General features: G+C 37.0%; 1 protein-coding gene across 1 annotated transcript in view; it reads right to left on the bottom strand.

The window, feature by feature from the left end:
* Positions 1–2,734: 2,734 nt before the first annotated feature.
* The window catches only part of LOC148819540 (paired box protein Pax-6), a 14,924-nt gene continuing 4,667 nt past the window's right edge, over positions 2,735–12,991 (bottom strand). Inside the window, exons 4-10 of the mRNA XM_088935098.1 lie at positions 12,522–12,687; positions 7,227–7,385; positions 6,701–6,783; positions 6,328–6,478; positions 5,826–5,938; positions 5,333–5,483; positions 2,735–4,949 (exon numbers count right to left, since the gene is read on the bottom strand). Coding sequence (XP_088791224.1) covers positions 4,864–4,949; positions 5,333–5,483; positions 5,826–5,938; positions 6,328–6,478; positions 6,701–6,783; positions 7,227–7,385; positions 12,522–12,687 — 909 coding nt within the window. The 3' untranslated portion in view covers positions 2,735–4,863. The remainder of the gene's footprint in view (positions 4,950–5,332; positions 5,484–5,825; positions 5,939–6,327; positions 6,479–6,700; positions 6,784–7,226; positions 7,386–12,521; positions 12,688–12,991) is intronic.

The raw sequence follows: 12,991 nt of genomic DNA, 5'->3' as shown, positions 1-12,991 counted from the left end.
TGAAAAGTTTAATCAAAATAATTTACTTTAAAAGAAATTGGCAAAAGAACAAGTGATTAGGTTTGTATTTACGTTGTTGTTGAACTTGATATCCGGGAAACAAAGAATGTATGTAACTTGTAGAAATGCTGGCACTATGGGATGTGCTGCTTGCCATGGTGGTCTTTTGGGTGGGGGTGTTGTGGGCTGATTTTGAAAATGTTAACAGATTGATTGGAAGGCCTGACAAAAACCTTGCTGTTGTTCTTTCACTAGCACATATCATACAGAAAAGGTCTTCAGGATGCAACTGGTAGATCTAGATGCTGGTAAAGGTCAATGGAAATGTTCATGTTTATGCTGTATGAATTTGGTTGGATATGCTTATCCATGCCTCAGAATTTCTCCTGTGAACTTTTATGGATATTCACAATAGAAAGTTGTTAACTCAATCGAAAGTTTCCAAGCACTCACTTTTCCAGAAAACCCAGGCTCATAATGAAAAAGGATTGTCATTAAACATAAAGCCTGTAACACTGTTGGACCCATATCTTAGAATGTGTTACTTACAGTATGTGTATGTTATCTCTTTAACTCTTCACCAAGGTCAGTTAACATAAATGAACATCTGATCTAATATTGTAAGAGCTCCAACTTCTTTCTGCTGTGAATAGTTTTGATTTCACTTGGTAGTTTTGTCAGCATTTGAACAAAACAGTATGTCTTCCTTGGAAACCCTAAATTATTCTATTTGACAGTGTCAGAGCTGTATGTGAGTATACCCAGAAACATTTATGGGTTCAATGAGACCCATAAATGGAACAAAAATGACAATGCCATTTTTATAAATTAGTTTTGCAGACATTCTCAGATTAAGTTAAATGCTCATGTAGGAAATAGTTTTTCTATTTTAGATATTTGACACACAGCAAAAATGAATTTTGGATCAAGAATCATACTCCATTTGATATGAAATATCCTTTGCTATATTATAGTAAGTATTCTATACTAATACTTTTTGTTTATAGTGCCATCGTATGGCAATTTCTGGGTTGTATAAAGGATGAGACTGAAAACAATTGACATACAATTTTGAAAACATTACACATCTCTCTGTACCAAGCTGTCCTCATCAATAACAATTGCTTATGCGATATTTTGGAATTAAACTAATGAAGCCTATCATCATTTCTATGCAAATGTAGAATAAATTAACATGTAGCTATAGATCTTAGAATTTTCTGTTTACTCAGTACACACATTATGTGTCTTACATTAAATATAACCCACTTTACAAACCTGTCTAGAACAATAATACATTGAGTTCAGGACATTAGGTGTTCTGTTGAGGGACATAACAACCAACGTCTTCTTCATTTATCCATTACAGTACATGATGGGATGCTATATTATAATCCAATTTAGGAACCTCTTCATGGCACAGGAGTGTTTCTTTTGCAATCTGGCAGCGCATTCTTGATAAAAAAGAAGTAATCCAAGTCAGGGAAAGAAAGAGAGGAGACAAACTTGTTGAATGTCAATTTCACCACATCTTGTGTAACATAGCAGGAGATGTTAAACCTGATCCTTCTGACCCGATAAAACATGAGCAAAACCATGATGAATTTTGGGCTGGAACTGCATTCCATGAAGAAGGGCCATTTTTGAAAGGCTTTGAAGTCAGATTTGCTGATGACCAGTCACCCAGTGGTGGAGCTCACTTAGCTCGAGTTTCTGCTAATATTCCGTTGTTTGTTTTCTATCATTTAGCATTTATCCAGGTATTCATCACCATTTGGTTCTGTACAAACCGGAAAATGTTCCCTTTAGAAAATGCACAATGCATTCCCAGAGTTTAGATTAATGTCTAGTGCTTTCAATCAATACATAATTGATTTTTAAACAATACATGTTGATATATTGCTGATCACTGTTACAGTAAAATGAAGACATTCCTCAATCGCAGAGCACTGCTTGTCAGAACTTTCCAGAGCAGGCTATAGCATCATGTTTTATGGATTGTGCATCTCTTTTTTATATCTGCTTTCATATGTGTAAAGGGACACAATTTACTTGTTTTATGAAGCAATTTAATTGTATGTTGCTCACATCAAATCATTTTGTGAAGAAAAAGAATAAGACATTGATTCAGTTAAACGTGTGAAAAATTCTCATGATTTTCAAAAGCTTTCATTTCCCTTTAAAAATTACTCTTGTGTATTTGTCTGCATTAGTGAAAATAGAAAGATGTTATATTTTGTAACGGTGTATATCATTTTTATAAATTTCTTATATCACTTCTATTTTCACAATGTATTTCTCTTTTTTTTTGCTGGTGAGTGATACATGTGATTTGGTTGCAGGGACCATTAAGAAAAAAAAGATAAACTGCAAATCCATGAGCACTTTTGCTGTAGAAAATGAAAAAAATGGATATATTTTTTAAATTAAAACATCTAATTTTCTAATTACATTTTTTTTTAATCGTGTTTCTTTAATTCTGTAAACTTTTAAATATTTAATTAATAGAGAGCAGATGAAGCTAGAAATGGAACCAGATTAAAAATGTGACAGATTTTTAAGTATACATTATCACAAGTACAATATGTCTCTTAGTTTTGCTTACGCACACGAAATATATTTTTGTCTTCACTTCTCTTTTTGCTTAGAATTAAAATACAAAGTTGCTGGCATTATACTACACCATTTTACATTCCTCTCATGATTGTTTTTTTAAAAAATCATCTTTGACATGTTCATTTACACTCTTTTTATTCCTTAAGAATTACAAAAAGAACAGAAAAAGAATTGACTAGTGAAAAAAAAATTGAGACTTTTGGGGACAATACTAAAGAGGTACAATGAGGAAAAGTGAAAGTAGTGTCTGTTATTGGGATAATTTCTATTACTGGCTAATTATCTGCAATCATCGTTAACAAGTTCATAAATGATCAGCGGTTCACTTCAACTTGAATATACGCAATATATTTCTCCAAGAAATATGGAAGTAGCTGAACAATCACTTCCACAGGCAGCCACTTCAGCTCTCAATGGGAATTCCTATTTTATTCACATCCCTGCTGAGCAAGGAAGTGAAGCAAAATAACTCATTCTGCTATGATATCATTCTTTTAACTGGCTTTTTGATCTGGACTGGTTTGTTTTTAGGAGTGATTACTTTTTTAAGACATGCAAAAAGTGATGATTCAGTGCTTTTCGTAGCCTTCGCGTAAAATACTCAGTATCAGTATTTCAAACACGTAGGGACTGTATGACCTTGGTGTTTCTATGTCTCCAGGTATTGTGTGAAAATAAGCATATTGTGGTTTACCAATTCATCAATGTTTGCTAATCTCTGAGGCAAACCAGTGGAATCTGAGGAAATGGGTGAAAAGGCCAGTTATATGTGTTTTTTTTAAATACCCATTTCTAAGACAAGCTACAGAGCAGTTTTGCCTGTTCTGTCAAGCACTTGGAACAATTCCCCATTCCCACCCCTCCGCCCCCCAATAAATAGGCTGTTAGTTCAACAGTAGGATAAAGCTCTCATTGAGACACTAGCATACTGTACAAAATGATTTTTATAGTTTCACAAAATACATTTAAAAAGCTCCATTTTAAATAAAATTAAATTGAAATATTTAAGAGACAGTAGTATAGACTTTTTATCTTATATGCAATGCGCTGACGAAGAGCCCCCTTTGTGTGTCATGGTGTAGGTAAACACCACAAATATAATTAAAGGCATGGCATTCCATGCTAAAACGTACTTGGTATTGAATCATAAATAAAGGAATGCTTGATTAGCCTGAAGTAAAACATACTTGAAGCCAATGTAAAAGAACTTAAAATGTTTACAAAATTTGCAACATAAGACTAATATTAAAAAAAGAAAGTTGTGTAATGAAATACAAAGGCTTTGGTCTGTTTTACAATCAACAATGGTTAATTCTGATATGTAGCTGTAAACAACTTCCAAACACTTATGTTTAAAACTCTGGCAAGCATTTTTTTTTTAATTATAGGAATGAGATATTTCTTTTCGCACAAAAATGATTTGACTGTAAAACACTACAGTACAACTATCGCTAAGAACAATTAACTTGAAACTGACCTAAAGAAAAATGTACTTTTGATGCATGAAAATGTGTATAAAACATCTATAGAATATTCTGGGAAATATAAATGAAATTAGCTTTATTATAGAAATCATTCTGGGAGATTTCTAGGGAAGACAAATACTTACATTTTGACATAAACAAATTGGATTATATCGAAGACACAATCTACCTTTAGCTACCAAAAGTTTTTTTTTTCACTTTCTTTTCTGCGGTTATCGCTTTGCACATACACTTTAGCTGCCAACAAGCTTTGGAAAAACCAACAGGTAAATGGGCTTACACACAGCTAGTGTCTTTTCTTCCAGCTTTGCATTGGAATGATACAAGCTTGCTTCATCAGAGTCCTCAATCTGTAAAAAGACTGGTAGAAGTACTCGATATATTTGAGAAAACTATTCATGGCAGAATCTGTTGATCTTGGGTTTTCCTTTTTAAACAGATGCAAGACCAACTCAGTTCGACAGTCCATCCAGTGTTGTTCTTGTTTTATCATAACATACAAATGGCCATTTACAAATACACCAAAAATGACTAAAGGTTGGAAACTGAAAACGAAGATAGTTTTGTTCCATTTAGGATATAACGCCTGGCACTTTACAGAAGTCCATTTTTTTTCCCCAAGTCTTCATGTGCCAAGTAGAGTACAGCACGGGGCACAATCCCAGTACAAAAGTGTCTCTTTCAGAGTCTCTCTTCTCTTTAGAAAATACTGCACGACAGCCAACTTTCTGTGGAAAGTCACAATGTGAAGTAGCTCTTCTCTTTACTGTAGTCTTGGCCAGTACTGAGACATGTCGGGTTCACTGCCTGGAACTTGGACAGGGACAGATACTCCAGGGGAGATGAGACCTAAAAAGAAATAGAGATTTATATATACATGAGTTCAGATGTAACACAGAATGATAGCATGCTCAGTGCACAAAAGGGTTATAACTTTATGAGAGTATGAAAGCTGGTTTTGTAGCTAAATATTTGAAAAAAGGCATTAAACAGAAATTGTTCAATGGCTGAAGAGACAGTATTCCTAATGCTCCTTGGGTAAAAAAAAGAATTTGAAATGTAGTTGTGTAACTACAATATACAGAAGGATTTGGTTAATGTAGTTGACCATGGAGTAGAATATGAATGAAAGGGAAAAAAAACAGAAAACAGCCCATGGAATGAAAGGATGTGTAAATAATGGAGCTGCCTCTTACAGTATGGTAAGCAAGCAGGCGGTGGATTCTGCCTACCTGTTGAGGTGGTGCCAGAAGTGCCCATTGATTGGCTGTTCATATGTGTCTGCATGTGAGGGGGCGTGTATGTGTCGTAGCTCCGCCCATTCACAGACGGACTGGTGGGCAGCATGCAGGAGTAGGAGGATGTCTGGCTGGGCACTGGGGGCTATAAGGAGAGAATATATATTAGGTTCTTGACTATATAGATGTTTGCCTTCCAAACTAACATGCCGATTTCTGGGTTTTAGCCTCTTGAACACCAGGGTGGCCCAGAATTTGCAAAATGCGTGTAGAATGACATTAAAAACCAAATGTGAAATTAAAAAGTAAACATTTAGTGGCACAACAGTATCTCTTTTAAATCTGTATACATATATTGCTTTTACAGGCTATGACATGACACTTGGTACAACAGTTAACTGTATTAAGTTTTTGCCAAAAGAATGGATCTCTCTGAATGTTCTCCTGAGAAACACCTACTGTTTCTACACAGGGGTAATTCACTTACTTGCATAGGCAGGTTGTTGGCCATAGTAAAGCTTGGCATGGGTGGCAGAGCACTGTATGTGTTGGTGAGGGCCGTGTCTGTTCTACCCAGCATTGACCCTGACGTGAAAGACACTGAGGAGGAAAGAGAAGAAATTAGAACTTAGCCATACAGGCTGTGTGTGCAAAAAAAACAGGCATTTTTAACACGGGCATCGGGATAGTTTAACTTCCTGAGATTTCTAATAACTTATTTTAAAAAACTGGTGTTCTGCATTCAGTTATCTGTTATCTATTATTACGCCCATTTTTCCTCAACAACCACAGCCTCTAACATTAACCCTTGTATCAATCTGATCATAATTGTGTTCTGTCCTGGTATAAAACGATGCATGTCTACACAATGAATGTGTAGGTAGTCGACAGCATGAACTGTGAATAACGAAAATATTTTAGATAGTTCTTAACGTCCTTTCTTCATTGCATTCGCTCCTAGGCGGAAAGAGCTGTTATCTTTTTCCTACCCGGCGTTGTAGGCTGCGGGATGGGTTGGTAGACGCTCGTACTGAAGCTGCTGCTTATAGGAATGTGACTAGAAGAGTTGCTGGCCTGTCGTCTCTGGTTTCTCAGCTTTTCTTCCCTCCTCCACTTCGCTCTTCTATTAGAAAACCACACCTGCAAGCGCACAGAGGATCCCTGCTATTATGATTGCTGTCCGAGTAAATGGCGGCATCTAATTTCAATCATTCGATATCATTTATGGGATATCCACAAGGTGCGAGTCCATATCTCCGTAGGTAGTGTTGACATGCCGCTGAAAGTGTGGCGATCGGGGCTTGCATAACTTTGAAATGCCATTTACGTCTCAATCAGCAAATCTGCTGCATTTTTTCTCACCTGTATTCTGGCTTCAGGGAGGTCTATTTTGGCGGCTAATCTTTCCCTTGCGAAAACGTCCGGATAGTGGGTTCTTTCAAATTCTGAAAATAAGAAAATGTGTCAGTTAACGTTAAAAACTCTCTTTAACCGCATAAGAATAGCTTGGACCAATGAATACAATTTTAATCCCCGGACCTCATTAGAACGAATCAGACCATTAAGTTACTGCTTAACAGTATAATAAACCAGTCGACATGTTTTGGTATTATTTTTTTAGCATTATTATAAACTGTTTAGATCTTAAGTGTATACATAGTCCATGACTGTCGATCTTTTCTTAAAATGTACGTTTCAATATCAACTGGAACGCTTTTCGTTTTTAAATGAAAGCAGGTTAGTATGCTATCCCAGAAGGAATCTAACATTATACAGTCGGCTTTAAAACGGTTCGTTTATAAACAAGGGAGAGAGAGGATCAAAAGAGGCGATGAAGTATGTTAAAGCTCCGATCGCGTCTTAATCGTCACTGTGCTTTATCGCCTACCCTTTTCCAAAGCCTCGATCTGCTCCTGTGTGAACGACGTTCTGTTTCTTTGCAACTTCCTCTTGAGCTGAAGCCGCATTTGGGTCTCATCTGAATCCTCCCCATTGGAGCTGATAGAGTTTGTGTTCTCGCCTCCTCCATCCTGCTGCTGGCAGCCATCTGGAAATAAGGAAGGAAATCAAAACAAATCCAGGCACATTCTGTGCTTCCTATAGCTTTTTAATACACAATAATAAACACTGGGAATAGTGTTTGCTGACAGATTAAGGAAAAATTACACAAACCTGTTTGGTGGGCTAATACCCACACTTAAAGTAGTTAAGAAAACACGAAGTGGGGTACTAGACAAACGCATGTTTCTTGTTGAAAGAATTTCTCTTAGGAAGCGGTTTTTTTTTTCGGCTTCTTAGGAAAATGCAATAAAAACGATCCACTTATTTTTTAATACGTGAAAGGCTACTTCTTGTTATCATGTTTATTAGATTGTAGTGAACGCTCTTAATGAATGTAGCAGGTCTGAAATTCGTAATGACACAATAAAAGCGAATTCCTTGCATGGCATTCCGTGGAAATACGCGTTCGGGTTTGAAATTAAAGTATGCTCGAGTCCTTGTGCATTTTCATTTAACTATTGTATGAAAGTGAAATGCCTTGACACGTATTACCTAGAATGCTGTAATTAAAGAATCACTTAGAACAGGCTGTAATTCTCGGTTAAATAAATTTATATTTAGTTTAGAGGACAGTCCATTCTTTTGTGATCGCCTGCACTATGTTGGGAAGCCCTATAATAGAAACTGGGAAATGGAGTATATTACAGTAATCGATCAATCCAGTAGGTTTAGCCACTGAATTAAAAAAAAAGTGTTACCCTTAGATTGTCCGTAGTTTATTAAAGCGTCGTGTAGGTATAACCTGTCAGTGCCAGATCAGTTTGTTTAATGTTAAAGCACATTACTTTTGGTGGTGCTGTGACTATTATTATCTCTATTCTCTCCCTCCTTATTGGCAGTACGGTCGTCACAACCTTCCTCAACTGCCCAGGTAGTAAAATCTTGTGGGAAAGCCTTTCTCGGTGTAACCAGCCTTTGCTTCCAGCTCTTTTATCACTGTTCAACAATGGCCACAGTGCTCAAAGGGTTAAGAGAAATGTGACAAAATGTGGTAAAACCTTTTCAGGCTCTCTGAAATGTTTTAAAACCCAAACTTTCTCCCCCTTTTAAATAGTGAGATACTTCAATAGTAGTCACCATATGGGCGTTTGTAGTTCTATTGAGGTGACCACCAACACTTGAATAGAAGGGGCTGCTTTTCACCATGACACAATGCCAGTAGAGTAAGGGAAACTATTAAACTCTTGGGGCAGGAGGGATGGCAAACTTTCGTGGGCAGAATTTTGAAGACACAATTGGAGGAGGTAACAAAAGGATTCTCTCGAGGCGTGCAGTGCTCTGCATTGTAGCACAAGGATCCCAGTCAACAGACTTTTCAGTTCAGTATGTTAACCTTTATGCTCTACTATCATTAATCACTGTCCCTTGGGCTGGCCCGTTCAACGCCATTTAGGATTTATACTTTCTATAGGGAACGGGAGAAAGAACACCCCAAACATTTTGAATAGGACATCTCTACCTCGTCCGTGTTTGTATAATAACTGCGATTTGGGGGGGACCTCTTAGATTTGATCAACATTGACAGGAAACGTTAGTTTACATCTGAGTTTTAGAGAAATACACTTCAGTAACTTTTTCATTTTTGTCAGAAATAAGGCATAAGCAAATCAGAAATCAATCTCACTGAACAATACGAAAGGCACGCTTTGCTTCTGCAGTATGGTTTACTACAAGCGTAAAAGTAGCTGGCAAGTTTGGGAAGGAATTTAATTTTTGTTGTTTGATGTTGCTGTAGGTCCTGCTATAGCTCTGGCATGTGAAGTATCGATGTTAATAATATTATAATATTATTTCACAGGTGATCTTGGGTTTAAATGCTGTTGTATCGTCAGTCCAGTCAAAGTCTTTTAAATCGTTGCAATCAGTTCGACCTGATTTGTCAAGTTCAGAGCTTATTTTATGCTTTCTAATTCTTTCATTTCTTTGTACAAAGATTTGCCCTGTGCTTAAAATAGTATTTTTCGATCCATCCATCTATCAATGGCTCTGTGGTGGCATCGCTGTTTTTCATATGATCAGTGCAAATAGATTTACAGTCACAATATCAGATGCCGTGAGAAAGCATTTATGTTGTGCGCTTCTTAACCATTATATTTAAGTGCTTCACCACACATATCCAAGAGATTGTATTTGTGTCCAGGCGTACAATATCTTAATCATCATTTTCCCTATCAGAATATCGAGAAAGAAACGTTATATAAGCAGTACACAGTGTTTATCCCACCTGCTAAACCGCGGTTCAAGTTGTACAGTATCCTACTTAATCTCAGAATCTTTGTTTTAAAGATAAAGGCATTGTTTAATGTCTAGATATCCTAATATGAAGTGCAGAAATAAATAAGGAGTGACAGACAATTAAGTTATCTTCTTTTAATGTCTCCTTCTCTGTTTCTGAAAAGGCCTAAAAGAAAAGCTGTTCAATAGCCTGTGTCTACGCTATTACTCTTTCTGGGGGCTAATCCGTAAAAAGGAGTGAATGTGCGTCCTATTATCCCTCAGCCAGACCAACTGACGCTAGGTTTGGGATTTGTTTTCTAAAAAAAAAAGACGCTGGGAAATAAAATCATTCCTTAGTTTCGTAGTGTCTTAATCAGTGAGGCGGAAAAAAAGCAAAAAAGCAAAAACGATAGCAAACCAACTGCGGCACCTTTCAGCCATAGAGACCGGATCAAAACATTCTAGAGTTCGTTGAAAGAGAAAGTGTCTAAATCCTTTAGACGGCTTTAGCCCTGTATAAGAAAAAGATAAGAAAAAAACTGCCACACTGATCCCTAAAAACCACTAAATCGCTGGAGAGTTTTTTTTCTTTCCTCGGATAGAGTTGTCCCTTTTCGGGTCCTGTCACCCCCGATGTATCCATTATTTTATTCACTGCTGCATGGCATTTATCAGATTGAGACCATATTTGTCCCCCTCTGAGACACGGTCCTTCCTTATGCTTTTGGAGTAATGGATTCTTAAAGCCTCCTAAAACGAGCTCCGTGCAAGGAAAAAGCATTAAGCAAGATATGAATATACACATCCTATTAATTTTAAATAACAGCCTAGTCTAGAGGGGGGAAAGACAAAACCGTTAATGAGCTGATATATTTGACATTAGAATTATGTAAAAAATAAACAAGCTTCTCCCTTTTTTCTCTTTACTAGGGTGAAAAAAATGTTCCGCCGTTCTGGGAATGAAAGATGTTTCTGCTTCAGATTACAGTTTATCTGATTAACTAAAGATAGCTGATTAACTGTACCCTCGTTAAATATTATTTTACTACGACGACTCTCAGATTTCTAAAAGATTCAAAGTTTACTTTAAAGGTTTTCCCCACTTTTATTTAATCGTATTATTTCAGTCGTTAGCCTCTCGTGGAATTTTGAGAGACCCTATTTTACCAAGGAATCGACAGCTGCTCATTAAAGACAGCGGGAGATTTTATTTTATTAATTTAAATAGGGATGAATGAAATCTGGGGACCCTATTGCAGCTTCAGTGAGAATCCGCCTACGGGCGTCTCCTCTCTAACGAGGTAGCAGAGCTGCTATAAAGGTACAGTGCCTCTTCAACTTTTTCAAGACAAAGTAATTGAGTTAAAGAAGTATTCCATTTTCTTAGATATTTTCTCCACCCCAGTCTGTTTTAAAGAAAGATAAGCCATTTTACAGAGTAAAAGAGTAATTAAAATCGACTAAGCTGTATTTGTAAAGAGGGTCTTCATAATGGCATTCAAAAACATCTTATTGATAGATTACTCGTTTCCAGTGACAATGTATATATATATAAATTTGATTTGTTAACAGTGAGATTAAATTAGATGGAAGCACATTTTCTGAATATGCTATACGACACGACAACCTTCCTTATAGAAAAACTAAGTGCATCTAGGATGTCTTTGTATATCGGTTATAGTCCATTGACAGAATGAGCAATATTCTGCCTCGCGGTTGGATCTGTCAGGAGGTCTTTCTGTTTTCCTAATTATTTTCTTTTGAAAGAAAGTATAAAACCCACTGTTAAGCCTGATGAAGAACAAGTACTTCGAGTTTCTTATGAAACATAAACAGATATAAGTATTAAAACTCTTAGGACTAACTTCCTACTGTAGGTGTTGGATGTGTTTACTGGCCGTTGTTCTGAAATGGGTTCAGCCAGAAGATATTTTAAAGAAAGCGAAAACTATTCTGTATCTTAATAGTGTCCTTCTTATATTGTTTAGTTCTCTTAAAAACGACATGTCTAATTGGCAAGCGGTGCCATATCGTGTCCAGGGGTCTCCGGTGGAACATTTCTACAGCTGTCTCCTCCAACTAGGCGCTTATTCATGTCGCCTTAATGAGAAACAAAACGTTCTCTAATGAGCAATTACATAGCGACAGAATTGTTCCCATAACAAATTCTTGCGTGTGACAGAAACATCCTTTGTACCAGATATCCCGCACACTGTTGCTGATTTTTTTTGAAGGGGGTGGGGAGGGGGGGTGCAGGTTGTTGGACGGACACCTCCACTGAAAAGACTGACCATAGTCACGCACAGCCTGAACCCGGACACAGGAAGCGCTGGACCCGTTTGACAGGCAGATAGGCTATGCAGAACCGCTTCGCTTTCTACAGTTCTGAACACTATATCCTTGCCAGAGCTGCGGTAGTAACACATGAATATTAAAAATAAAAGCATGTACAAAAGACGAACCGTGGAATAAAGCGTTTCTGCAACTCTTCTTTTTATATGAGGGAAGAAAGAATTTAAAAGACTATGACACGTATAAAAATGTCCATAGATTTGTGGTGAATTATTATTATTACTACTAATAATAATATAATCATAATAAGATGTAATTAATTGTAGATAAGTGACGTCATATTTAAAATTCGAATGCAATTCCGCCATTTTCAATAATATTATGGCATCCAGACAGATTGTGATTGACCCATTATGAATACTGGTGGTAGCAGTATAATAATAACATCATTAACAACAGTAGGTACAGTAATAATAGTCCTAATAAATTTTAATTAAAAAACAGCAACATCACCATCATCAACAAGAACATCAGTAATAGTAATAATAATAATAATAATATGCAATGCTTTCTCTGGGATAGGTGTTACGGTAGATCCGGCTCTTCTCCTTACCTGGATTAGGTTGTCCAGGCACCGACGTCCCGGGGTACCAACCCGGCCGGGTCCCCCACGTCCCCGTTTGACCGTTCAGCATTCTCAGCTTGTCATACATGCCATCTGCACCCATCTGTTGCTTTTCGCTAGCCAGGTTGCGGAGGACTCTGTTTATCGATGACACCTGAAAGACAGGACCCAAATGTTTGACATTAATCAAAAGGCTCTTCCCATGCTGTCGCTTTACAGCGGCGCGCAGACGACAGCGGTCTAGTCTCATTTCTCGTGAACGAATACAAATGAAGGAAAAACACTTAAGCATAACTTTGCATTGAGCACTTGACGCCCCTTTACACCTGGTAACATATTGTACAGGCAGCGGAAAAAAATACCCATTTGCAAGTTTTAATTATTCCAGCTATTGGTTTTACTACACCGAGATCAGAAATTGGTTTTTTTTTAATGATCTTTATACATTGGTGAATCTA

This window comes from Atractosteus spatula, chromosome 16, assembly GCF_055471065.1.
Source record: "Atractosteus spatula isolate fAtrSpa1 chromosome 16, fAtrSpa1.hap1, whole genome shotgun sequence".
NCBI lineage: Eukaryota > Metazoa > Chordata > Actinopteri > Semionotiformes > Lepisosteidae > Atractosteus > Atractosteus spatula.
Note: the sequence above shows the minus strand (reverse complement) of the source record. Positions and strands in the feature narration are given on the sequence as shown.